Genomic DNA, 27,339 nt, shown 5'->3' with positions numbered 1-27,339 from the left:
AAGTTAGATAACAAAATAATTATTCCTTTACTTGTGATCATAAATTGCTTCAGCCAGTAAGAGAAACTGGCTGAGAAGACTATCTTGCTTGCTTACACTTTGTCAATCTATAACAAATTACTTAGTTACAAATGAATGTAGGTTCTTGGGAATATTTTGTTTTCTTTACCTGTACTGTGTAAAGTTATTTCTTTTAAAGGTACTGGAGAACATACTGTTTTTTAAATTCATTTGCTAGAGGAAAAGTAAAATGTAATCACATTGTAATTTCATACTTCTTGAAAGATTTTGCTAGGATATATAAGCCATGGGAGAAAGAATAAAGCTGTTGGAACATTGTTCTTTCCACCCATCAACTATGTGTATGTATGTATATGTCTAAAGTTTGCATGAGACTGTGTTGGAACTTTGTTCCATCCATCAAATCCATGTGTATGTATATATGCAAAGCTTGTCTGGGTGTTTGTTCCATTCACCGATTGTGCATATATATGTATGTATATGTATGTACGTGTGAAATGTTCAGAGCCTGGTTGTTGGAACTTTGTTCCATTAACTCACCAGGTATTTGGTATATATGCATATTTGTATATGCACATATGTGTATGTGTGGAAAGCTTACAGCCTTCTTGATGGAGTTTTGCTCTAACCATTCAATGTGTGGATGTGTGGATGTGTGGATGTCTGTCTGTGGATGTTTGCATGTGCATATGTGTGTATGTGTGTAAATATGCATGTATGTATTTGTATGTATGAAGTTATTGAATTCTGCTTTTGCTTCAACTATTCAGTGTGTATGTGTATGTGTGGATGAATTTTCTCTCTCTCCTTTTCTTTCTCACCAGCCTCAAAGATTTAAAACACTTCATAGTTTTTTTCACTGGTCACAGGAGTACCAACCCCAGTAAATTAAGCTTTACTCCCTCAAAGAAAAGTCTGCTGAGTAATTTATCTAATCACTGGCTGCTATAGGCAGTAGCTCACATCTGTATCTGGGCCAATCACTATCAGTGGCTTTAAGTATTGACCACCATATCAGCTGCCTGCCTCAGTTTAACCAACCCATAGATGCCAAAGCTGGTTATGGGTTATTGGAAGAATCCAGCCTCTATCCCATTTCTCCTTCTTCTTCTTCTTCTTCTTCTTCTTCTTCTTCTTCTTCTTCTTCTTCTTCTTCTTCTTCTTCTTCTTCTTCTTCTTCTTCTTCTTCTTCTCTCCTCCTCCTCCTCCTCCTCCTCCTCCTCCTCCTCCTCCTCCTTCTTCTTCTTCTCTCTCTCTCTCTCTCTCTCTCTCTCTCTCTCTCTCTCTCTCTCTCTCTCTCTGTGTGTGTGAGTGTGTGTATGTGTGTGTGGTATTTTGACCCTAAAACTCACTATTTTACTTAAGATCTGTCATATTTGTTAGATGACCACAACTTTTCATGCTTGTAAGCGCTGCTTCTCTGAGGGCTATTAGGCCAAAGCAGTAAAGCAGTGGTAGGGAATACATTGGTTTAAAATAACACTAGCTGAACCCCAGACATGGACGCTCAATCAAAAGGAGAATTACCTGGTTCACCAAGAGCTACTGAGTTCATGCTCTGCAAAAGCACCAAAATTATAATGTCTAATATATAAGGGAAACTGTGAAAGATAACAAGCTTTTGAGATTGTTAACCCACCTTTCCCCAGATCTGTGGTGACTCTTCACAATGTGGTTGGAAAGCATCCTCTGAGATGGAGCAGGTAGAGACATTCCTAGTGTTCTTTGGTGCTTTCAGCCTTGTCCCAACACTCTAGTCATCACAGTGAAGTCATATTGGGCCTGTGAACCCTGAAAGAACATCACCAACAATGAGTCATTGTATGATCCTAACCACAGTCCACCACCCACAAGCCTTCTGTGTCTTTTCATTACAGTTTTGTGTGCTTTATTTCTTGTTCCTCCTCTTCCCCTCCTCCTCTTCTTCTTCTTCCTCCTCTTTTTTGTCCTCCTCTTCTTCTTCTTCCTCTTCCTCTTTCCCTTCTTTCCTTCTCTTCCTCTTCTTTTTCCTTCTCATTCCAGGTGTGTTGTTTGGGAAGACAATTGAATAATGATGTATTGTTTTGTGAGCTACTATTAATAAATAACCTGCCCTATCTGCACAGCATTCAGGTTTTTATTTCATTCTTTAATTTACTCTTTACACATTTATAAAAGAGACATATTTTCCTCATTGTGTAGAACATTGGCTCAGAGTTCTCCTATTCCTTGTCATCATTTATATTTGCATTGGCTCTGCATCATACCCTGAAGTGTCTTCTGCTCTGTCTTCAGCCAACACCAGGTTATATTCTTATTGCAATTTAAGCTTGGTAAAAGAATGCATCAAGATTTCATCACACTCTTTGCTGATGATATCAATTAGTGTTTGGTGGATGTGAATACGTTACATCACACATAGCTACTCACAAAGTGAGAAGTGAGGGGAATGATAACATGGAGGAAAACTAAACTTTTGGCAAAGACGGCAAAGTATCTTAAAATTCACCCTCCTTAAAACTCAGAAGCCTGTGTAAAAGGGATGCTTTTGTACAAGGAGGAAAGGATTCAGGAGCTGAACAAAGGTGATCAATTCACCTACCCTGTTAACATCTCATAGGTTTCATGTTCCCAGGCATCTGACTGTCTCTTTTCCCAGGCTGAAAGGCTTTTCAGAGTGACCACAGATTAAGGGAAAGTATCTTTTCTCTGTTTCAGGAATACCAAATTGATATATTTTTTGCTCAAACCTGGACAGACAGTCGCCTTCGATTCAACAGCACAATGAAAATACTTACTCTGAACAGCAACATGGTGGGTTTGATATGGATACCAGACACCATCTTTCGAAACTCTAAAACAGCAGAGGCTCACTGGATCACCACACCCAACCAGCTCCTTAGAATCTGGAATGATGGGAAAATCCTTTACACATTAAGGTAAAATGCCATATAGCTCTCTTGTTTTTTTTTTAAACTGCCAATTAATGAAATCCAAGATAGTATTTTCTGCTGCTATACCAACAACCCAGGAAACACAAACAAAGGGAAATAGATTTACTAGTGGCTGGACTTATGAAAAACAAGGGACCTTTCTGTTTCAAATATTAATCTCCATGGGCTCAGGGATCCAAAGTGCTTTCATGAAACAAAAAGGACTACAGTAAAACACAAGATGGGAAATCCCTGCGGGGCGGATGTTCTCTTCAGAGTGCTGTCTCCCACTCCTCTTTGAATGTCTCTGTGAACATCTTCAGACCTTGACTTCAAAAGAAAGTAATTCCTTTAACTAGAAAAAACATGACTCTTCTGCAAGTTAGATCATAGTAGCTAAGGAAAGAAGGACCTTAAAAAGATAGCTCCTTCGAACTACATGTGAAAGGTCTGTTTCCTAAAAAAAAGGCAAAAGGATTAAGGACCAGGACAAAGGTGATCAGTTTACTTACCCTGATACAGGTTTCAGGTTTCTATGTACCTGCCTGTCTCTTTTCCAAGGCTGAGAGACTTTTCAGATTGACAATAAGTTAAGGGAGATCAGCTTCCTTTGACTTTTCCTTTTCCTAAGCTCCCTTAAGACTTCTTTGTAGCTTCTAAAGTTCTCCTTCATTCCGTATTCATTATAGAGATTTTAATTATGAGACATCATGGCACTGAGGAGAAATTGTGATGCCTAGTACTAAAGTTTCCATAGCACCAGTAGACACATATCCACATCAAAATGGGAAGGTAATATCAAAGTCCAAGGGAAGTAAATTTCCAAACAGGGACCAACAGAAAGAACAATAAAGAGTCACAGCAGGGAAGTTTGGTGATGAAATGAGCTGAGAAAGATGAAATTTGTAACAGGCTTCTCATCAATCACAAAGGGCTAGGAAGGAGACTCAGAAAAGAAGCTGATCCTGAGTTTAACAGTGCTGAGCCGGGCTGGTCCTAGATTATAAGATTGTCAATACACAGCAAATATAAACTGTCTTCACATAGGACAGCTGCCACCTGCCTGGGGCAATGGAGAGAGGTGCCCGAGGAAGAAATGTCATGGAAATAAGTGGATTTGGCCTAATACCTGTGTAGGCCAACATACCAGCTTCAAATGGAAGGATTTTATTAGAACAAATTGAACCAATGGCTTAGAAAACAACAGCCACTTTTTTTTTCCTCTACTGTCAGTTGGCATGCATCTCTAGGAACTCCTGGAGCTTTACTGGAACTTTTCTTTCAACATTTAAAAGCAAAGCAGAATACCACAGTAAGAAAACAACCGAAGGGCCCTACTGAATTAAACATAGTGAGGGTGACACTGTGTCTTGACATGGGGTGACAATGTCCTGGAATTACTGTCCCTCAAGCCTGATGTCTGATGGCTTACCTACCTTGGAAGCCTGGGCTATGCTGTTGCTGATCTCAAATGATGCTGGTCTCTTTTGCAGGCTTACCATCAATGCAGAGTGCCAGCTGCAACTGCATAACTTCCCCATGGATGCGCATGCCTGCCCTTTGACCTTCTCTAGCTGTGAGTACACAGGGGATCTTCACTTGGATGGGAGCTTTGAGGCTGGATCTAGCTGGGCTGGGTCTGGTTTCCAGTGTTCAGTCTTATTGTTGATGGCACTGTTACTTTTTTTTTTCCAGAGCTGAGGACTGAACCCAGGGCCTCAGACTCAGAGCAAGCGCTCTACCACTGGGGAGCTAAATCCCCAACCCCGATGGCACTGTTATTAAACAACCAGAGAAAACCAGTAACAGATGCATCTTTGGCATCTAGACTTCATTACACATAAAATTGCAGAACAACATTTTGTTTTGTCTTCCATTTAGTGTGTTTGCTTGATTGGTTTTATTTTTTGTTTATTCTTTTTGTAACTTTGATTAAGGAGAGAGTGACACTGTTACTGATGATGTCACTGACAGATTTCAGAGGTTAATGGTACATTCATTCCACAAGGAGACCAATAATAATGAACTATGTCTATGTTTTGGAATCATTTGTCAATTTTTTTAGGTTTAATATTTGAAGATTTAGGGTTTAGTGAAGATCTTCGCCTTGAATGTACTTGTATTTCTCCTGAAACAGATGGTGATTGATTTAGATGATTCCTAACATTAAGTGCATGAGTACACGCACAAGGACATATCAAATATCAGATGCATCTGCTAACTTACAAAGCTTTTGGTAAAGGTCAATATGGAAATACACCCGTTTGAATTTATGGTGGTTTAGTTTAAATGCGGTAATTGCAAGTACTTCTATATGTATACATGACTCACAGACATTTAAAAAACCTTATTGCCTTTCTTTAAAATTGGATATAAAGCATCCCTGGCAAATCTGAGAGTGTCTCAGTCCAACAGACTGTGGAATCAGGGGACACACAACTTCAGAATTGGTTTTAAGTTCAGAGAAATCCAAGATGCAGCACAGAATTTCACTGACCTCCTCGACTTGGCTTAAAAAGTAATTTCATGTTCATAGCTGAACCTAAACTTACCATTCATGGCACTTGCTGTTTACTGTTTGTTGATGGCATAAATGGCTGGTACCTAGCACTTGAATGCATATGTCTCCAGTGTGGTAAACTTAAACAGAGATCCCTTTGGGAACTTATTCTCTCTATTTAAAAGTCAGGGAATGGCCAGCTCTCCTGCAGGCTTATGAGGTGCTTGGGCATCTGTAGACACATTACATGACTCTGAGTGATCTGTACAAGTAATATTTATCACTGGGCAGCTGCTTCTGCTGTTCTTTCCAATATGTCCACATGCTGTAAACGCAGCTATTGAGTATGTAAGTCAAGTTGTTATTTTATACTACCAGGCTTTCAGTTCGCTCCTTTTTCTAACTAATCTACTCAATTTTGTATTTCTTTACCAAGTTTTTAATGGCTTCTATTTTGAATTTTTTTTCAAAAATATTCATGTCTATGAGACACATTTGTACAATTAGTTGCTGACTCATTTGCTAATTTGAATTAATGTTTCCTAGGAACTCTTCTAAGAATTTCTTTATGACTTTTATTGAGGCCTTATGCTTTCTAAGCAAGCATTAAACTAACTACACTTGCACCCGTCTTCACATCTCTGCCAATGATTCCCGCCCTGTAGTCAGTGGTAATTATTGATCTCGTTAGTATCACTACAGGTTAGGTGACTGGTCCAGAATTTCTTTGCTAGTGTCTGGCCTCTTTTACTCAGCAGGATGTCGTTGTGAGCCACTCATGTTGGCACATTAGTTAGTAGTTCATTTTTTCTCACTTTAGAGTTTAAGCCTGAGAAGCTGGGTTGCACATATGGTGTAAACTTAAGTCTACACATTTTTGAAATTTCAGTCCTTAGAGTATACATTCCTAAGTTAGAAAAGCACTTTTACACTCCTTCTCAGGCAAGGATGGATAGGAGTCTCCTTTTAGAAGGACTTCAAGAGACCTTCAGCTGAGGGCTTTTGCCTCTGGAATCCTATGTTCTGCCAGGGCCTGGCCTTGGTCCTGATCATGTTCCTTGCCTGGATGGAATTCTCAGGCTCCCTGAGGAAGCCAGCACAGATGGCAGGGTCCGAGTGTTCTAGGATGGGAATCCCATTAACATTCCAGCTTCTTCCTCTGTGAGTTTCCCTTACACCCCTTTGCTTTCAAAATCTGGTTAACTATTTTACAATATTATTTAGGGATTCCATTCCAGAATAAGATCATCTATGTATGACATTTGCTCTATTTCCAAAGAGAAAATAGCTTATGGAAGAAAAAAGAATCTATCTATCTATCCGTCTGTCTGTCTGTCTGTCTATCTATCTATCTATCTACCTACCTATCTATCTATCGCCGTCTGATACTAGTTGATAATTAGAATAAAGTACCAAGAATTGGTCTCTTACAATTTGTAAGACCAGACATAATTAATTCTGTGTCTGGTATAGGACTATTGTGGAAGATGGTTACAGTGAAAGTAAAGGATGAGACATATAGAGGGATCTATATTCATATTGATATTAAATATTCATTATATTAATATATATTAAATGTTTAAAAACAGTTTTAAAACAATGTGTGAGTGTTTTGCCTACATGTTTATCTGCGAGCCATCAGAGAACCTAGTTCCCATGATGGAGGTCAGAGGTTGTCATAATCGCATGGAGCTAGAGTTACAGATGGATGTGAGTCACACCTTGCAGGTCCTAAGTATTGAACTTGAGCCTTCCGCAAGAGCAGTATTCACTCTCAACCACTGAGATGTCTCTACAGCCCCTATAATCTCTTTCTAGAAAAATAATTAAAACAAAATACATAGAAATTACTATTTTAATTCTTTCCTTACAATTATTTTGAAAATAGTTTATTTCCTTATTGTTTTTTTTTCTTGGTTAAATATCAGCATTGTGATAAATGTCTTCTTCTTGGTTGATTGATTAGAATCCATGACCATTATTTCTTTTGTGGTTTAACTTCCAGAAGTTGTATGGCTTTTGAAATACTTGTAGAGCTGATATGTCACAATTCCAATGTGTGGGTACTCTTCAACTTATAGTTGAAAATATGTCCAGATATATGCATTATTATCTTAAAGACACCTAGCTCACAGATATGTTGATTGCCACTAACATACTAAGCACCATAGCTCAGAAATTGAGCACTCCAGTGTTCATTTTGCACCCTTAATGATCACAAGGTACATTGATTACTTTAGTTGCTACTGCTATCCAGAGTTACCAGAGAGAAATATGTGAATACAGCAGCAGGGGAAATACCCATATATACCGAACTGTATTCTAAAATTGGATGTTGCTTTCTCAGTATCCAAAGGTACAAAAAAATAAGTCTAATCATCACAAGAAATATTGGGCTCTGTGTGTGTGTGTGTGTGTGTGTGTGTGTGTGTGTGTGTGTGTTATGAGTATAGAGATACAACAAATGTGTAGAGTCAGTTCTATACTTTTTTACATGATTTCCTTTATTCACTGTTAAATTATATCAATCCTCTGTGTACTTTCATTATAATTAAAAAAAACAAATGTTATGAAAAGTCTTTTGACCAAAAATGATACACAATGGGAAAATAAGCACATAAAGAATTTACAAATAATTGAAAGTTGGTAAATGTGAGTTAAAATCAAGAAGAGCTATCACTTTGAATGGTTAAAATGGCTGAAATGCAGAGCAGTAGTAAGAAGAAACTGGACATTCTGCTGATGGGAATATAAAATGGCAGACTATAGAGAGCCATTTAGAAGTTCCTTTCAAAACTAAAACTAGATAGTGCATAGTTAGACATTGACCCCTGAGATACATGGTATATAATCATGTAATCATGAAGACCTACATATGGATATTCATAGAGACCTACCAATGAATATTCATAAAGATATATCTATGAATATTCATGAAGACCTACCTAGGGACATTCAGAACATTATTGCTTTTCTTGCCTGGAGACCAACCCTCTGTGTACCCCAAGTCTGCCTTGAATTCCAGTCTTCCTCAGCTTCTCAGTGCTGCCACTACAGGCATACACCATCTTGTCCAGCTGCAACTGATCCCTCAGGCCTCTCAGTGCATGAGGGAAGGCATCCTTATGCCTGTTGTGCATGAGTTGCTGAGAAAGTTACTCTTAGACCCTTATTCTGGACACTCAGCAATCAAAATAAGCCGGTTACTGATTGGTGCAGCAGCACTGGTTGTACTTCCACAGAATTTAAGCTGAATGTGAAGCCTCGAAGCCCATTCATTCATGTGTGGTCCTAAGCATGCTTGAAGTGACTGGGAAGTGGAAGCCAAGGTAGAATCATTGATTGGGAAAGCATCCTGTAATTGAAGAGAAATCTTTAATTTTATTAGGGTGATAATGCTCAGCAAAGCTTCAGTGCAATCTGTATAAAAAACCCCAGATATATTTTGACCTCAAAATTGGCAAGTTAGTCCTAAAGTCTTGAAGAAAACTGCAAAAACACCAAAAGGATCAAAATACTCTTATTGAAAAAATTTATATGGCCTCATACATGTGATTTCAAATATGCTCACCGGCAACAATAACCAAGTCAGTATCTGGAGACACTGGTTAATTAATGTTTGACAAGGGTACCAGCATAATTCAGTGGGGAAGGATGGCCTTTTCCACCAACACTATGGAGATACTGGCATGTGTATGTGCCATAGAATGAAGCTGCATTCCAAAGGCAAGCTAAGCACCCTTTAGATGATAACAAGTGTGGGTCCAGGGACTGTGGCTTAGCTGATGGTGGCTCATCTGGGGAGCCAGAAGTACAAATAACAAAGGAAAAAATAGACAAAGCGAGTGGCGCTGTGTTGAAAACTGTCACACCTCAAAGGACACGATCAAGATAGTGAAAGGTCAGCCTCCAGAAAAAAAGAGTTGGTTGTATGTCATCCATCTGAAATCTCCTTCAATAGGGCAGCTGCATGCCTGGAGGAAATGGAATCTGGTTAGTCATCCCAGGTACACTGCTCTGCATTATGAGAAATTTTCTAAAGGAAGGAAATACATTAACCTGTTGTTGTCTGGAAATAAAATTTCCCCTTCACAACAGTTAATTTCATATTTATCAAGGTTGTCTAATATATATATATACATATATATATATATATATGTATACTTGAAGAAGGAGACACATAATGCTGGAAAGTAGCAAATGTCAGTCAGCATTCAATGTTAGCCCCCAGGAGACACATCAGGGAGTGGTGGTGATGGTGATCAACTAAATATTACAACTATGAGGCAGTTGCTCTTCAATATTCACAGATTCCAGCTAAGACAGAATATTGCTGTGAGATTACATGTGCTAGGAATGCTAGGAATGACACCATTAATGTTTCATGAATGTGACTGCCTAAATATGAGCTGAACAAAGATGACTCAATAGACATGTTATCATGCATGGGGAAAGCTCAAGAAACCTCAAGCCTACACAAAGAACTAGGAAGAAGGAATACAGAGAAAGGGAGAAACAGTCTTCTCCAGAGAAAAGCATGCCAATTGGTTATACAATACCAAGTGGTCAGCCCTGAAAACATACAAGTAACAATATACAGAGCAGGTTGTATTTACATATATAGCAATATATGCATGTACATGTGTGTGACACACACACATACATGTACAAATACATATTAAACAATAATTGATAAAAAAAGAGGCTAGGAATTTGAAAGAGCAGGGATGGGCATATGGGAGAGTTGAGTGGAAGAAAGGGAACAGGGAAATGATATAATTAATATCAGTATATGTAACTTCAAAACCCAGTAACTTCAAAACTGGAAAAAACTAAGATTAAAGCCACGTAAGCTTAACTTTAAAACAGCATTATATTCTGAGGTTTTCTATGCTTTAAGTATTGTTTAAAACTGGCAATAAATGTAGGAATATTCAATGTAACATTTCAAGCTTAAGAAACAGGATCATTCCATACTCTCTGTCGATCAGTCACTTTCAGTTCACTCTTGGAGATGTATCATGGACTCCTAACTTCTACCTTCTCATGTTCAGATTCATGTTTCTTATTCTTTCACAATATCTCTTAGGCCAGTGCTACCCCTTAAAGATAAACTGCAAGCCATAGTTTTGCTTTGAGATTGTACAAGTTAGAGACAAGTGAAGTCAGTTTTAGCACTACATTTTATTCAACTCACCTACATAAAATATTATCATTTTGATGTGGAATTAGTTTGAAAATATTGATATATTTTAATATATGAGGACAAGATATGTTATCAAGAAATCTTGGAAATCGGGTCTTTGTACCACTAATCCACACCCTCCTCCCTAAAAGGGTTATCCGGAAATGAGAGATGAACTGACTCATTACTTCACAGTGAAGTCATGTCTCCACGTCAACTAGCAATATTTCAGTTCTTCTGTAGCTTATGCTTGGCTCAGGCTGCCATGTGGTGAGTGACCAGTTTGAGATGGATGCAACTGTCACCAAATAAGCCATGTAATTTCAAATCTGTTTATTTTAACATCAGTTCTAAATTCTAAGTTTTCCGCGTTCCTCTCTGGATTTTGCCATTGCTCAGTGATGCATCAATCAGATTGTTCTTGACTAACTTTAAAGCAATTCACATAAACCCACATAAAGGTTCATGTACATAAATGTGGTTCATATAAGCCTCATACACCTGCAGAAAGCCTTGTGAGTCTATTTGATCAGTTTTCCTATCATATTTCACTAGTGAAACTCAGGATAATAGAATGAAGGTAATGTGTTCGAGGCAGATCCATGGAACAGTGCTCTTGTATCATGGCAAATGAGATATTTTACGATGCATGATAGTTAGAAACTAAACAAAGATACCCCTTAGTATCCATAGAGAATTGCTTGGAAACCCTCTCCCCAGGAAATCAAACTCTGTGCTGCTCAAACCTCTCATATAAAATGTCACAGGAGTGGCATATCAGCATTGCACATCACTCCTCATTCTTTGAGTTGTCTCTAGATCACTTGTCTTTACTAGTGTTGTCACTGCTCTCTGTGATAAAATGCCTGACAGCAAAAGCAATGCAAAGAAGGAAGCCTTTATTTCAGCTGTGGTTTGAGGCTGCAGACTATTATGGAAGGTAAGTCCTGATAGCAGAGATGAGGGGAGTGTTCACGTTGCATCTACAGACGCAATGCAAAGAGATGATGGTTCATGCTTCTCCTCCGTCCATTGAATGGCACTACTCACATTCAAGATAGGTCATCTCCCTACCTTAGTTACACTCTTTGGAAATAAAGCCACACCCAGAGGCTTCTCTCCAAGCTTATTCTAAATCCTGTATAGTTGGCCATCAAAGTTAACCAACACAAGTACACCCTTTGCCAAATTTGACACCCAAATATTACTTTTAAACTATTATCTTCTATTATTTGATCCTGTATGCTAGTAACCATCTTAAAATGCAAAATCCATTCAATCCTATTTCAAAGTATCTAAAGCCCTTAACACTTCCAATAGTGTTTGAAAGTCCAAACTTAGCACACAGGAATATAACCCTGAGCTCTGATAAAAGAAAAAGTTACATACTTCGGTAAACTGATGTCACAGAGTCAAAATTTACGGCCTAATGGAGGGGGACATAGTAAAGGAATGGTCAGTCAAAAGCAATATTATAATACAGCAGGAAAACCACCAAACACTGCAGCTTCATGCCTGACATCTGGAATTACAACAGGCTTGGGCAGTTGCTATTGTCTTTTTTTCTTTTTCTCTTTTTTTCTTTCTTTCTTTCTTTCTTTCTTTCTTTCTTCCTTCCTTCCTTCCTTTCTTTCTTTCTTTCATTTTTCTTTCTTTCTTTCTTTCTTCCTTTCTTTCATCTTTCTTTCTTTCTTTCTTTCTTTCTTTCTTTCTTTCTTTCTTTCTTTCTTTCTTTCTTTCTTTCTTTCCAGTTGAGAGTACTTGTAAACATCTCAACTTTCATAGATTCATGCAATATCATCAAGTGCCTTCTTGCAGGAATCAAACTGTGCCACACATTGGCTGGACCTAGAGGTTTTCCGGAAGCTTGGAGAAAAGCTTCCGTGCCCCTATAACTCTTGCACCTTTCATGCTTGTGAGCCAGTTACTATGTGAATAATGTTGCATGTTCACATCTCTTCATGGCTCTGTGAGAAATGTTAACTTGGGAAATGCTTCTCAATCATCTCAGAGGGTTTGTGGCCTAAAGTAAGTTCTTAGTACCCAGTGAGGTAGGCTATCAGACAGATTGTTCTTCCCCAAAAGTGGGGTCTTCCTCCCATGCATGCTGACCTGGGGAAGAGAACAAGTGATCTTGGAGAACTCTTCCTCTACAGTAGAGGAATTAACTATGAAATAGTGAATGACACCTCATGCTATCAGATGCTCTCTATCCTGGAAAGTAAATGCTCACGTAAGAAGAAAGACATGCATTCCTTCCATGAAGTAGACTGTCTTTCAGTAGGGTGTTCACCAGAATCAGAGACTGACAGACAATTAGACTCTAAAGACCCAGTAACAGGGAAATCTGTTTGAATTCTTGAGTCCATTTGCATTGTGGCAGCAGGTGAAGTATTTGAGCACATTTTAGAAACATGGTAGATTCTGATTCCCTGTGCATGAGAACAAAGATACTACCTAGGTTTCCAATTAAAAGTCAGACTAATCCAACCTGAACTGTGGGAGACAACCTCGGCCATCATCTGTTTGTCTACCTCACTCAAAATTTGTTTTCTGGTCCTCCCTGATCTCTTTCTGTTCCCATCATGCCATCCTGTCATATGTGCATGTCTATCTGATATGTCATTTCAGCCTCAGTGAACTGACATGCTTGTGGCATGGCTGAGAACTCTAATGCCTGTACATCCTCTTAGACAGGCACATGAGCCTTGTTGGTTAAAATGGCAACTGCGCACCCATTGTGAAGGGCTTAGTGAAGGTTGAATGTTTTCTCTACCCTACAAGAACTTCTCGTGTAGTCCACTATAGCCATATAGTCCCTTGGGAAAATCCAACTATAGCATAAAAGCTGTCAGTGTCAGTCACTCCTATGTCACTCAGCCCTTACGTGTGGAACAGATGCCTATATTGTTGTCTACTGTAGGAGCCTGTAAGGACTATTTCTCACTCAAGTTCCTGCCATCATGATTTAACTTACTGTCTTCTGCCCTCTAATAGGAGAGGGACATTAAAGGGGTTTTGACTGGTGACAAAAATTTCCCGACTTAAAGTACCAGTAGTGTGTGCTCAAATTAGGGATGCTAAAATCTCACTCTTTCCTCTTTGTCACTGTTACCCCTCCATCCATGTAGTATAATTGAGAAAGAGAAGTTTTACCTGTGATATCAACTACAGAGCAGAGCTGTGGTTGACATTCTGCTCTCCCTAGACGTGATGATCAGAAAGAAACACTGGGTCATGCCATTACTAAGATATTTGATCCATCAGCATCAAATATCAGAATTAGCTGAGTAAGAAAACATTCATGTTTCTCATGTTCATAAAGCAAGATCTAAAGTCGATTTTAAAACTCACCCAGATCTTCAGCTGGCAGCAAAAGCCACAATTCTGAAAAGTTCCTTGAATTACAGATACCTTGAGCTTTGCTTCCAGACAACTACAAACTGAGTACTGAGAACTCCTGGGGAAATAGGCGAAAACAAGTTGCTTGTCTCTCTTACACTTTTCAGAGTTTTAGTGGCCTTTGAAAAAACTTTAAAAAACAGACACTGAGCAATATACGATTTCTTGTTTAGCGAGGCTTGGAGAGAGGATGGCTGAGGGAGAGAACAATTCAGTTCATGTGCCTAGAGGACCCTTAAGCCACTGGATAGGAAGCTGCTCAGGAGTCCCTCGGGGCACTGACGGTTTGTACCAGTGTTTTCGTTCCGTTTTTATGTGTGTCTTTCCAGAAAAAGTTACTCAGTGTGATAGAAAAGGAACGCATGGAGAGATTGGACCACGGGTTAGATTACAAATTGAAACATGGCTTTGCCTTTCTAATCCTTTATAGGTTTTGTTCTTTATTCCTTGTTCCTTTACTTTATCCAAAATCTTAACAGGAAATGTAAAGTAAAAATGGATAATCTCCCACTACATGCTGCTTTTTTTCTGGGTTTTCTGTACATAATGTATGTATTTTCTAAAATACAATGAAACTTCCTCTAAAATAAAGGTGGAACCAGAAGAGTGCCAGGGGACCTAAAAATAAAATCAGAGCTCTTAGAAACAAAGCCCTCAGTTTCTGTCTACATGCAACCAAGTGCCTCTAGAAAGTTCTAGAAACAACTTGTCTCACACAATCTCATAATCATCAGTCACTTCATTCTCACAAATTCCCCTGGTGGCTGAAATTTTGTTCCTGGAGACATGAGGCTCTCTGGGTACATTAACTTTGGCCAAAGTCAGTGCTGGGGCCTAAATGCAACAGAATAGCACACTGTTAAAATGGCCCCTGATGATGATGGTCACAACTGTTGGTATTTTTGGGGGAGGATTATAGAAGCAAAATGAAATTCATCTATAAGATATGCATACATTTCACATGGCACAGCTCTACTCTAGTAAGCTATCTTTTTGTTGAAAATTCTAAAATATATACTATCATTTTATGCTTGATATCTGAGTCATTTGTAACACTGTTCAAGCTGGAGACATCATTAGAAAAATAAGGCTGCTATTGCAATGATGTCAGAGATGTCTGAGAAAGTTGGCTGGCTTTCAACATTTTCAAAGTAATTAACTGGGGGAAGAAGTAATTGTTAGTAAATCTCAAAGTTAGCATGTGTGGCTTGGCTGCTGCCTTGAAGCAGACTCTTTGATTGTGTCCTGCTCTTCTGACTGGCTGATTTGAACCCAGAATAGTGCCACTCAGTAGTTAGAGAGAATACCAGTCCTTATTTCTCCACATGCATTTCCTATCAATCTGCAAGAAAACAGCCTGATGCATCCCGTAACAGATGCAAAAGCTGAGCTTGTGGACAGAAAGTGAACCTGCTACCAGATCACAGAGTTCATATGTGGTGGAGAATCATTGTGGTCTGTTCCTGCTTCCCTAAGTTCACCATTACCTTTATTATGCCAGCCTTTATGTCAGGGCACACATTAGATAAGGTGAACCAATGCCAAGGCCAATGGGCTTTCTAGAATGTGCTCTGCCATCTCCACTCTTATTCTCACCAGTTTCTCCTTTAGGAACGAACACAAAAGGACAACTATGCAGGGATGGTCACCACTACTGCTATCTCCCTTCTTGATATAGAAAGGAAACTACAGAAGGAGCTTCAGAATCCTGGGACTTCATAAAGAACTGTCCTATCTTTCCTGGTAGAAAGAGACCAATTCCCCATCAAAACAATGTGACCATTTATTGTTACTGCTACTGTTGTTGTTGCAGAAAATTATCAAGTTATCCTTCTTAGAGTTTCTCCTTCTGTGTAGTCCTTGCTTCTCTAAATAAGGAGGTAGGTGGTTGTCCTTTCGTCCCTTATTCATAAGGTACCAACTGAACCAGTGGGCGTTGGGCACCACAGTGCTCCTGCCTCACTGGCAATTACACCGTGGTGGTCTGTGCTCTTGAGTTGTACACATTTGTCTGCTCAGTACTGAAAATCTACTTTAGTAGAAGTCAAGAACAGTGCCAGGATGATAAGCAAGGTGACATATAGCAGGCATAATCACAAATTACCTTAAACATAGTTTCTTTTCTTTTTTTTTCAAGAACTTCTTATTTGTTTTTGACATTCCAGTTTAGTTACATTTCTTCTTCCGCCTCCCAAATACTCGATGTGCCCTTCCCCACCCTCCTTCAAATTCATGGTCTCTTTTTTCATTGTCATTGCATATATGTATTTGTACATGCATATACATTCCTAAACGTAGCTTTTTCAATCCATATAATGTTATTCATATGTATATTTTCAGAGCTGACTAGTTAGCACTGAACACTCAATGAATGTGCTCTTTTCTAGAAACAACCACTTCTCCTGTTTTCAGCTTTACTCAGCTGCCTGTAGCTCTTTGTCTCATGTTGAGGCCTCATAGGCTTTTGTCCATTCAGTTTGGTATGCTCTTTGCTGTCATGTAGTTCAGCTCATATCTGGGCAGTCATTGGTAGGGATTTGTGGATGTTCATTTTGATGTTACTAGGAAACACGATCTTACAACTAACTTCCTGGTCCTTACGTTCTTTCTTGCCCCTCTATCACAATATTTCCCAAGCCTTTGTTGTAGGGACAGTTTTATAGATGTATCCATTGGGAGTGAGCTCCACAACTCTTCATGGTGATTGGTTGTGATTTTCTCTAATGTTCTCCAAATGTTGCAGAGAAAAGTTTTCTTGATGAGGGGTGAAAATTACACTTATCTGTGGGTAGAAGGACAAATGTTTATAAATTATTTTTAGGAATTATGCTGGATTAGGTTTCCAGTACCAGGTATAGTATCTATTTTTGATTGGACCTGAAGTTCAATCAAGAATTGTTGGCTATTGCCAAGGTTTGTGTGCTACTACTGTACCTCTAGGGTTATTATATACAGGGGTTGTTGATGTGCTTCACAGGTATCATAGTTGAGTAGAACTGTTGGTTGCTTCCTGTCTTTAAAACTTGTTTGATGCTTTCTGATACCACAGAAAGAAGTCCTCAGGGTGGGAGCATTCAGATAAGTTTCCATTCCTATCTCTTGGTGGGAGTAACCAATGCAATAAAAATAGGCTGTATGGTTTTGGGAGTCTCTAAGACAGGCCTGGATAACAAAAAATTCCTCCTCCTCCTCTTCCTCCTCCTCTTCCATCTCCTCCTCCTCCTTCTCCTCGTCCTTCCTCCCTTCCTTCCTTTCTTTCTTTCTTTCTTTCTTTCTTTCTTTCCTTCTTTCTTTCATTCTTTTTCATAGTCCCTCTTCATCTTCTTCTTTTCCCTGTTTCCCCAATAAACCACTTCCTATGTCTAGATAAGAGCTGTCTTCTAGCAACCTCCATTTGAATCCAAGTAATGGCACCAAATGTTGTGTTAGAAGGCAGCTCATTTCTGGACAGATCACATCAGGCCAGCACAACTCCATGGAAGAGGTTTATTGGGGGAAGTAGGGAAGAGAAGAGGAAGAGGGTGACAAGAAGAAGGGACAAGTGGTCTGGGATCTCTGCCTTTTATTTGGACTATGATGCAATCACATGCACTACCACACACAGGTAAGGCAGCTGGTAGGTGAAGTGAACACTAGGAATGTGTGGCAGTTGCTATGGCAACAGACATGCAGGTCCTTGTCATCTAGGAGTGACATCATTGCTGGATTTAGAAGCTGTAGGCAGCTTCTGATGCCAACAAACATGGTAATTTTTGGTAACAGTCTTCTGTGTTTTGGCACCACGAGAGATACAGAATTGATGGAGTCATGAGGAAATGTTAAGGCTTTGAACCATATGACAAGGTTGAATACCTGAAGAAAGACAAGGAGGCCATTAGTAAAGGTGTAACCTATTGAGACCGAAGAATATTAGAGATGCCCACACCATGGGATGACTACCAAGGACTCTGGGAGGCACGTCGTGAGCCAGCCCAAGCCTACATGACAAGCTCTTTATGCTGCAAGTTGCATAGCTGGAGCACTGGAGCTGCTCAAGCCTTTTGGGAGCCAAAAGAAAATTAGTTAATCCAGTTTATACTGTTGGGCTTTGGTTTTGCTTTCCTTAGATAGTGATTCTGTCTTCCCTCTTAGAATAAGTAATATGTAAATTATTTTGGATTTTACAGGAGCTCATAGTTGGGAGACTTTTGACTTTTTAAGATGTTAGATATTTTAAAGAAACTAAAGTTTTAAAGTGTTCGAGTTTTCCTTTTTAAAGTTTATGGGTCTTTTAAAAGTTATATTTTATATTGGGATATTGATACTACTATGAAATATTGGAGATAACTCAGAAAGGAAAGGTTACTGGCTTAATAGTGATGCTTGTGTTCCAAGTTGACAATGGGTCAATTGTGCTGCTAATATTTTTCAACTTGACACAAACTTTAATCTCCTTTCTTAAAGGTCTAATTGCTTAATGCCATTACCTTATCTGACAGTTCATAGTCAGATATGGAAACAAGACAGGAATATTTACCAAGAGCTTTGTTTTCTATACATCAGAAGAAGCTGCCATAGCACTAGCCCACTCCTGAGTTGATGATGTACCTGACATGGCAGCTTGCAAAGTCTACAGATTCTGCTACCTTCCCTGAAGTTACATACTAGGGATTTTGATGAATTATGAATGCCTCAGATGAACAGTTGTTTTGCTGTCAATTTACCAGCATGAGATGATGTAAATGAGAAATCTGTAAACTAAATCATGTCCCCTACTGGGTGTTGAACTCCTATTATAACAGGGAAGAGTGCCTGTCAGTATATTTTGATTATAAATGGTTAAATTTTTTTTGGTACACTTAGTCAATATTTTCAGGAAAGGTTTCTTTTTATGTTGCTTTGTAGAGATCAGAAAGTCTGTCCTGGGTTCTTAAACACATTCACAGTAGGTGCGGTGAAGCTATTTATTATGTGTAGGTGGCTACCCAAGACACAACACTGTATTAATAGCTTGAGAAGATATACTCACTCAGTGTCTCATTTTGGAGAATGACAGTTTCTAAGCATGTAGCTAGCTGCTTAAGAGAACACAGTTCGTTATCCATGTAGCATTCTTACATCCTCAAGTAAAGGGAAGAAAACCACTAAATAAGAAAAGGCAATTGAACTTGTGTGTGTGTGTGTGTGTGTGTGTGTGTGTGTGTGTGTGTGTGTGTGTGTGTGTTTGGCTATCGTTATGTGAGGACAAAGTCCCAGTAATTTAGGTATGACATTTTGTTAGTGAGTATGCAGGGGCCTAGTGAGATGTGTAAAAATGCCTCCTGTACCTGTCCCCTTACTTTTAGACACTTTGTCTTTCTTTAGTGATTGGAGTGTGGTTTGTCTTTCTTTGATGATTGAAGTCTGGAAGGGACAAATGACTGTAATCATTTTCAATCCCTTTCCTGGAGTCATGCCAGCAAACCCAATATTTTGCAAATACTAAGCAATACTTTGCGAATGGTGCTCAGACTTGGAACTTGAACAAAAGGAAAGGAAATGGAGATAGGGATCACTTCCCTTAGGGTCTCCTAAGCGTGTCCAGTGGAGTGTTTCTAGAAACACTAATGAGTGCAGGGTCTTAGGCCATCATCTTATGGATAATGTTGATCTATTCTACAGCAGCAAGGAACAGCATGGGTCTTCTCAAGTCATTAGATCTGATCACTCTTGTGTGAGCACATGCAGAATAAGGAGGCTTTAGGGCCTCGTTTAGATGAAGAATGTCTCTAAAATTCTTAATATTTAACAAGATGAACTGATGAAATGAATTCATTCTTGTAGCTGTTGTATAGACTGTGGAGGTCCAAGAAAATTGTATCAATATGTATCTAATGGAGTTCATTTTGTCATCCACTCTTTCTAAAGGAGGTTCATTGAGAAGTTGCACTGCTTCCATCAAATGAATCTGTCACATGTAAGAGAGGTGGGAAGACAAAAGGAAAAAAATTTCACTGTAATGAAAAGTTAACATTGGACAGAAATTATTGTCTGAAAAAAATCTCTCAATAATACTGTTAATTAATACTGTTAACCTTTGTTATTTAATATGGGATAAAAACATTGATAAATTCATAAATCAATACTAGAAATAAGAAAGTAAAGCATTTAATTAAATGACAAAACTGAAACCCAGGTAATATTGGTAAAATTGGGTGTCTCAACTCTGCAGCCTGCTCCATGCATTGGATCTGGACCATTAAGTCTTGGTTTGTGGACTTCTTACTAACCAGAGAGCTACCAGTTCTGTTTCTCTTCTCTGAATTCCAGGAAGCCTACAAAGTCAATGACCTAAGAATACACCATCTTACAGAAAATGTGGTACATCTACACAATGGAATATTACTCAGCTATCAAAAACAATGCCTTTATGAAATTCATAGACAAATGGTTGGAACTGGAAAACATCATCCTGAGTGAGGTAACCCAATCACAGAAAAACACACATGGTATGCACTCATTGATAAGTAGATATTAGCCCAAATGCTTGAATTACCCTAGATGCCTAGAACACATGAAACTCAAGACGGATGGTCAAAATGTGAATGCTTCACTCCTTCTTTAAAAGGGGAACAAGAATACCCTTGGCAGGGAATAGAGAGGCAAAGTTTAGAACAGAGGCAGAAGGAACACCCATTCAGAGCCTGCCCCACATGTGACCCATACATATACAGCCACCCAATTAGACAAGATGGATGAAGCAAAGAAGTGCAGACCGACAGGAGCCGGATGTAGATCTCTCCTGAGAGACACAGCCAGAATACAGCAAATACAGAGGCGAATGCCAGCAGCAAACCACTGAACTGAGAATAGGACCCCCGTTGAAGGAATCAGAGAAAGAACTGGAAGAGCTTGGCGGCTCGAGACCCCATATGAACAACAATGCCAAGCAACCAGAGCTTCCAGGGACTAAGCCACTACCTAAAGACTATACATGGACTGACCCTGGACTCTGACCTCATAGGTAGCAATGAATATCCTAGTAAGATCACCAGTGGAAGGGGAAGCCCTTGGTCCTGCTAAGGCTGAATCCCCAGTGAATGTGATTGTTGGGGGAAGGGCGGCAATGGGGAGAGGATGGAGAGGGGAACACCCATAAAGAAGGGGAGGGGGAGGAAATATAAATAAGAAATACTCAAGTTAATTTAAAAAAAAAGAATACACCATCTTATGTAGTGGTGTTGGTTGGTGGTGCAGGCCTTTAATTCCAGCAGTCAGGTAGCAGAGGCAGGTGACACTGTGAGTTTGGGAGCAGCCTGGTCTACAGTGTAAGTTCCATGACACCTAAGAACACAGAGAATCCATCAAAACTTCCAGCCAGGACCGCAACGTGGAAAGTGGGGCAGGGTTGCACGGGAGGAGATAGAGAGGCACATTGCCACACACACTGACATGATTCTTGAGTAGAACAGGGATGATGACTTCCTAGCTGACAGCAAGGGAGACTTCGTGTCTGTCAGCCTCCATGCTACCTTGGATAGCCTCTCCTGTTAACCTTTGTAATTGTATACAATTTTAATTAAAATTATAAATAATTTTTATTAATTTTGTTCTTTGACAAGTTCAGACATGAATATAAGACATTATAATCACTCCCATTTCAACACCTTCTATCATCTCTCTCCCAACCCTTTAACCCTGCTCCCCCAGACAAGTCCTCTCCCCATATTCACGAATTTTTGTTTTGCTTTGTAATCCACTCAGTTTAACCAGAGATATCAATGAGAACATAGGTATGAAACTACCCAAAGGAGACTGGGGATTTGCCAGTAAGTACACTTCTGAAAATACTTTTTCTCCTTCCCCTAGAATCTTTCAGGAGCCAATACATCAGCGGAGATGAGTAAGGCCCCATGGGCAGCCCTGCTACCTATAACTGGTTGTTGACACCTGTAGTTTTGTGTATACATAGTGTAGAAAAACCACAGCTGCTGTGCATTCATGGTTGCTATGGGTGTGTCATGCTCAGAAGCATTTGGCCACCATCTTTCTCCCTGTTTTCTGGCTTTTACACTCTTTCTGTACCTTCTGTGATAGTTCCTGAGTTTTATAAACACCGTAGTTATATCTGAGCAGAAAACTGTCCCCTGTCCAAAACACTCAGTAGCAAAGAGTATCTGAATTTAAGCTATTGTAAAGAGAAGCCAATATAAGACTGTGTGTAGCATTTGTCCACATGAAAAATATAGATATTCAGAAGGTATTATATATATTTAGCTAATGAATAGTACTCAGTTCCCCACTAAGGCCTGTGGTCTCCCCAGCCATGAGTTCCTGACCAGGTTTACAGTACCAGGCATAAAATAGCCCCTGCAGTGTGGAACTCAAACCCAGTCAGAGAACACTAATTACCTCTATAATAATTCTGGCAATATTGCACCAGTAACAATATTTTGCCCGGTGACATGATATTGTAGTTCTTAAGATTCACAGCTGGGTAAATCACTAATGCCTGTTCCTTCCCTGAAGTCTAAGTATTATAAAAGCTGGATTGTAGGAAGAAGTTTCCAGCTCAGTTTCTGCTGTTTGCTCTGTATCTTGCAAGCAAGGTGTCTTCAACAATAGAGTCTTATCAACTAGGTCTTATCAACAAAGAAGGAATCAGTGGAGTTTCGCTTAGGGTTTTATGTTTTTACCATCAGTCATATCTTTATATACTTTCCCATCACAATAAAATGAATATTTTATGATAGAATTGAAATGCTATCATATAAATAAATTTATGACTGTGCCCTTTGGCCTCATCCCTTTCCTCATCATTTCTTAGCATTAGCTTATCTTGGACTCCTTTCTAAATGTTTACATTAGTTTATCTTGAACTCCTTTCTAAATTTTTATACTATATACATATACAAACACACATACACACACACACACACACACAAAGAGAGAGAGAGAGAGAGAGAGAGAGAGAGAGAGAGAGAGGGAAAGAGACAGAGAGAGACAGAGAGACAGAGACAGAGACAGACAGAGAGAGACAGAGAAACATACACATTTAATTTATATTTGTAATAAGTTTACAAGCTAGTATATTTCTACATATTTTAATATGACTTTTTGTTTGTGAATAGACTATAGCTCTCTTCATGAACATCAGAAAAGGGCATCAGATCCCATTACAGATGGTTGTGAATTACCATGTGGTTGCTGGGATTTTAACTCAGGACCTCTGGAAGAGCAGTCAGTGCTCTTAACCACTGAGCCATCACTCCAGCCCCATGTGACTTTTTGTTAACCTTCCTCTTATCTATCTGTTTGTCTACTCCCATCCCTTCTTATTGTCTTATTTACTATTAAATGGAGTCATTTTTAAATATGGATTTATTAATTCATTTAAATGATAAAATTCTATCTAAATAATGTATTTTAATAAAAATAGGTATAGTATTAAAGCTGGTTAAAACAATGATAGTGACTTTTTTGCAGATGTCTCTAATGTTGGCTTAATGAAGGGTAAATAGATTTCATATCTATGTCTATATTCAATCTGATAAGCAAATTTTGTTGAACTAAAACAGGCCTGAAATGAAAAGTTTTCAAATAGTTATTGTTAGTTTTTCTTGATATCATAGCAATCATAACTAAGAGCCCCTCACTGTACTAAACTTGAGGTTGTATCAAGGAAGAACTCACACACTCTGTCCTTACCATTTGCTTGTCAATTCCAACCTTGAAGTATAGCTTTTACACAGGCTTGGTTTCCTATCATCCATCTGTTCTTTGGAAAAACACAGGTCCATAGAGTTATTCAGATCATGCAAAAGTTAACGTACTGTCCTAAAGCTACATTTGTTAACATTCCTTGACAATTTTGTTAAAGATTTTAAGAGTTGGGAACCAGTTAGGAAGCCTCCTAATGGTAGGTTTCTTTATGAATGTCCAAATGTGTTTGGAATCTTCAATTTTTGTATTGGTAAAGCTATTCTCTTTGTATATTGTCACATTCTATTTTTGTTGCATAAAGTGGCTGCCCCTACCTAGAGATGATCGTGGGATGTTGCTCTTACAAGTAGAAGTGCCATTTCGGGGGCAAGGCATTTTCTTTCGGGTCCTTGAATTTCAGGCCTTTGCTGTTGAAATAGACTGAACAACGTAGACAGACCATTTTCACTCTGAATGTTGAGAATACAAAGTTAAGGTTTGGTACTGTGTGAAAAAAGAAGGCAATAGGTGAAACAGCAAGAGACTAAGCTTGTGCCCCTTCATCATGGACACCACCCTCTGCTGGGTGCAGAAAGCTTGCACCCTCAAACTCTTTTATCATGCATATCACTCCTGCCTGGTAGACACCTTGCTGGGTCCAGCACCTCTCACCACATCTCACCACCTAACAATGTCACACTGGAAATAGTCTCCAAAATATACTGTGGGGGATACACTTAATGTGAAGCAGACATTGTTCTTTTCTTTAATACTTTTGACAAAGCTCTTAAAAGAGACACAGTATTGGGGAGTGTGTGTCTTTTTCCAAATACTTGGAAATATTATCTTGCTGAACATATTCAGAGTCAGGATGATGAAGGAAATATATAGGACGAAGAGCAAATGTTGGCCTCTGAACAATCTAAAAGGCAAGCACTTTCTTTACACCTCCCCATGGGAGCTGCACCCCTATGCTGTTCCTGCCTCATTCCACGAGATCAAAGAAAGAAAGCTGTCGGGGCAGGGACACATGACACAAAGACATGGATAAACACAAAGACTGAAGAAAGGAAAGACTGCACGAGAAATGATTTAGCTCCTGGTCAAACATATCTCTCATTTAAGTAATAACATCTTTTATTCTTCAAAACTTTCACATATCATATATTCATCATATATATCCATTTGCTAACTCCCTCCAACTCCACTTCTTGTCCCTATCCAATATCTATCCCAACTTCATGTTCTTTTTTTGCTCTTAGTTTTTATTATTAATAATCCTAGGAGTGCTGTCTATGCACACATGGGTATGGAATCATCAGTTCAGGCATGAGCAACTGACCACTTCTTCCATCAGTAGCCATCAACAGCCAATTCTTCCTCCAACAGGGGTATAACTTTGAGGACCTCTTTACGATCCATGCTGGAAATTAGATTGGGGTAATCTAGTACAAGTATCCATAGAAGCTATATGTTGGTACATGAAATAGCTATGCTATGTCCTGGTGTCAGCATTTCATAGCTCCTTTCACCTTCTGCAGGCTCTCGTGCTCTCTCTACTTCTTCCGCAAAGTACCCTGAGCCCAGGATGGAGGGAGATTAGTAGATAACCCATCCACATCTTAGCATTCAGATTATTTATACTTGGAATTGGGCAGTTATGAGTCTCTGCATTAACCATTACCCATTGCAAAATGGAGCTTCTCTGATCAAAGTTGTGAACAGTGGAAATCTATGTGGACACAAATAAGTATTTAGAATATGTTTTGACTTCATGGACACTTAACAAAACAACAATAGTAAGTTATCCACCAAGGCCTATGATCTCCCACATCATGAGCCTGGGATCACGTTTATAGTATCAGGAACAAAATCTCTTCTTCAAAGCAGCATATCCACACAGAAAGTGTTTGGTTACTCTATAAGCATACCATAATTGCATCTGTGGGAACATCTTCCCAGCATCCTTTTTAGTGTGTGGAATCCAGGGCTGAATGAGTCTACTGATGCCCTTTCTTTTCTAACAGCAGCCTACATTTCACCTTATGGCAGTATGCATGAGTATTCAGCAGGGTGAAGTCTGGTCATTCTAGAAGAATTTCTCTGTGCACCACATCCAAGGTGAATGGTGTATTTAACAATAGTGTCTTGTTTTAGGAGACAGGTTCTCTTTTTGTAGTCCTGGTTATCATGGAACTTACAACGTAGACCAGGCTGACCTCAAACTTACAGAGACCCACCTGCATCTACCTGTTAGTACTTAGGTTAAAGCCCTGCTCCACCATTACCAGCCAAGTAATATTCTCTTAACATCTGAATATGGTAGGCAATCAAGAGCAATGGCAACAGCCTGTGCTGGTTTGGTTTAGTCTAGGCTCCCCTAAGTAAATAACTTATAGAGAGATATCCCATGTCTGGAACTGAAATTTTCATTTATTAACAAATATCTTCTGGGAGAACATTGTCCAGCTTTATGCATCTGTTCAAATTCCCTTTTAAAGTATATCTTCTCCTCTCTTTACCTTCTCAGTTCCTATGTCCACTTAACCCTTTAACCCAGAGTGAATAACCATTCTTCCATCATGTTATCTGTATCCTACTACCCCTATAAAACGTATTTATTAATTAATGGGGGAAATTAATTGATACATTTCATGAAAATAAGGAGTCATCGCTATTTTAAGCCATTACTACTTTAAAGCATTATTATTTATTTAAGTACTTGATTAACAAATGTAACAGGAAAATATACACTGAGGAATAAATAAATGAGTATGATATTTGGAGGTAACTTCAATGTAGTCCAGCTGAGTTAGAAAGCCAGTGAAACAAGGTTGTTCAGGAGTCGATTATTTCTAAAATGTCTAGAGGGAATCAGGGAGCACATTATGCCTTTTCTTCTTCCTGACATACAGTTGGAGACTTTCATCTTAAAAGCCATTTGACAAACAACTTCAGGTAGCCCATGCTCATATTCCCAGCATGAAAACCTAAGGAGAAAAAGAATCATGAGTTTGAGGCAAACCTGAACTCTAGAGTAACGCTCTGTCTCAAACAAACAAAGCAGAAGGCAAACCAACAAACCCAAACCAACATAATCCAGAATCTATTACTAACATGAAGGGAGTTTTGTGTGATGAAAGAGTTTTTATGTTTATTTATTTCTTTTGATATACAATAATACAATACAATAGAAGGGCCTGGTTGCCACATGTTCTGGAAATCTGTTGATTAGATGCCCCCACAAGAGCCAGTGCTGTGCCAATTGTACAGGTACAACTTCCCTTGGGAGTCTGGCCCAGTATAACTATGAAGTGTTGAGCTTTATTGCATAGTGAGGGCCAAGACAGGGAAGGAATTAGGTTGGGTCATTAAAGGAAGACATACTCCTGACAGGAGTTACAGTGACACCTTCTGGTAGCTTATATGTTATGCATTCTCTATTTATGAATACTGTTCGATTAGAACACTGGCCAAAAGTACTCCAATCAAATGTGAGCAGGACGCAAGCAGACACTGCTATCCTAATATCTGGCAAAACAAACTTCAAACTGAAACCAACCAAAAGAGTTAGTGAGAGACACTACATTGTACTCAAGGGAACAGTTAGCCAAGAAGATATTACATTCATAAACATGCATGCACTATGCACACAACAC

At 39.0% G+C, this 27,339-nt stretch overlaps 1 protein-coding gene across 1 annotated transcript in view; it reads left to right on the top strand.

Moving 5' to 3' along the window:
* The window catches only part of Gabrg3 (gamma-aminobutyric acid type A receptor subunit gamma 3), a 624,026-nt gene that overhangs the window by 374,648 nt on the left and 222,039 nt on the right, over window positions 1-27,339 (top strand). The window contains 2 exon segments of the mRNA NM_024370.3: window positions 2,719-2,939; window positions 4,427-4,509. Of these exon segments, the coding sequence (NP_077346.3) occupies window positions 2,719-2,939; window positions 4,427-4,509 (304 nt within the window).

The sequence above is a fragment of the Rattus norvegicus genome, chromosome 1 (genome assembly GCF_021556685.1).
Source record: "Rattus norvegicus strain SHRSP/BbbUtx chromosome 1, alternate assembly SHRSP_T2T, whole genome shotgun sequence".
NCBI lineage: Eukaryota > Metazoa > Chordata > Mammalia > Rodentia > Muridae > Rattus > Rattus norvegicus.
This window is presented reverse-complemented; position numbering and strand designations above follow the sequence as displayed.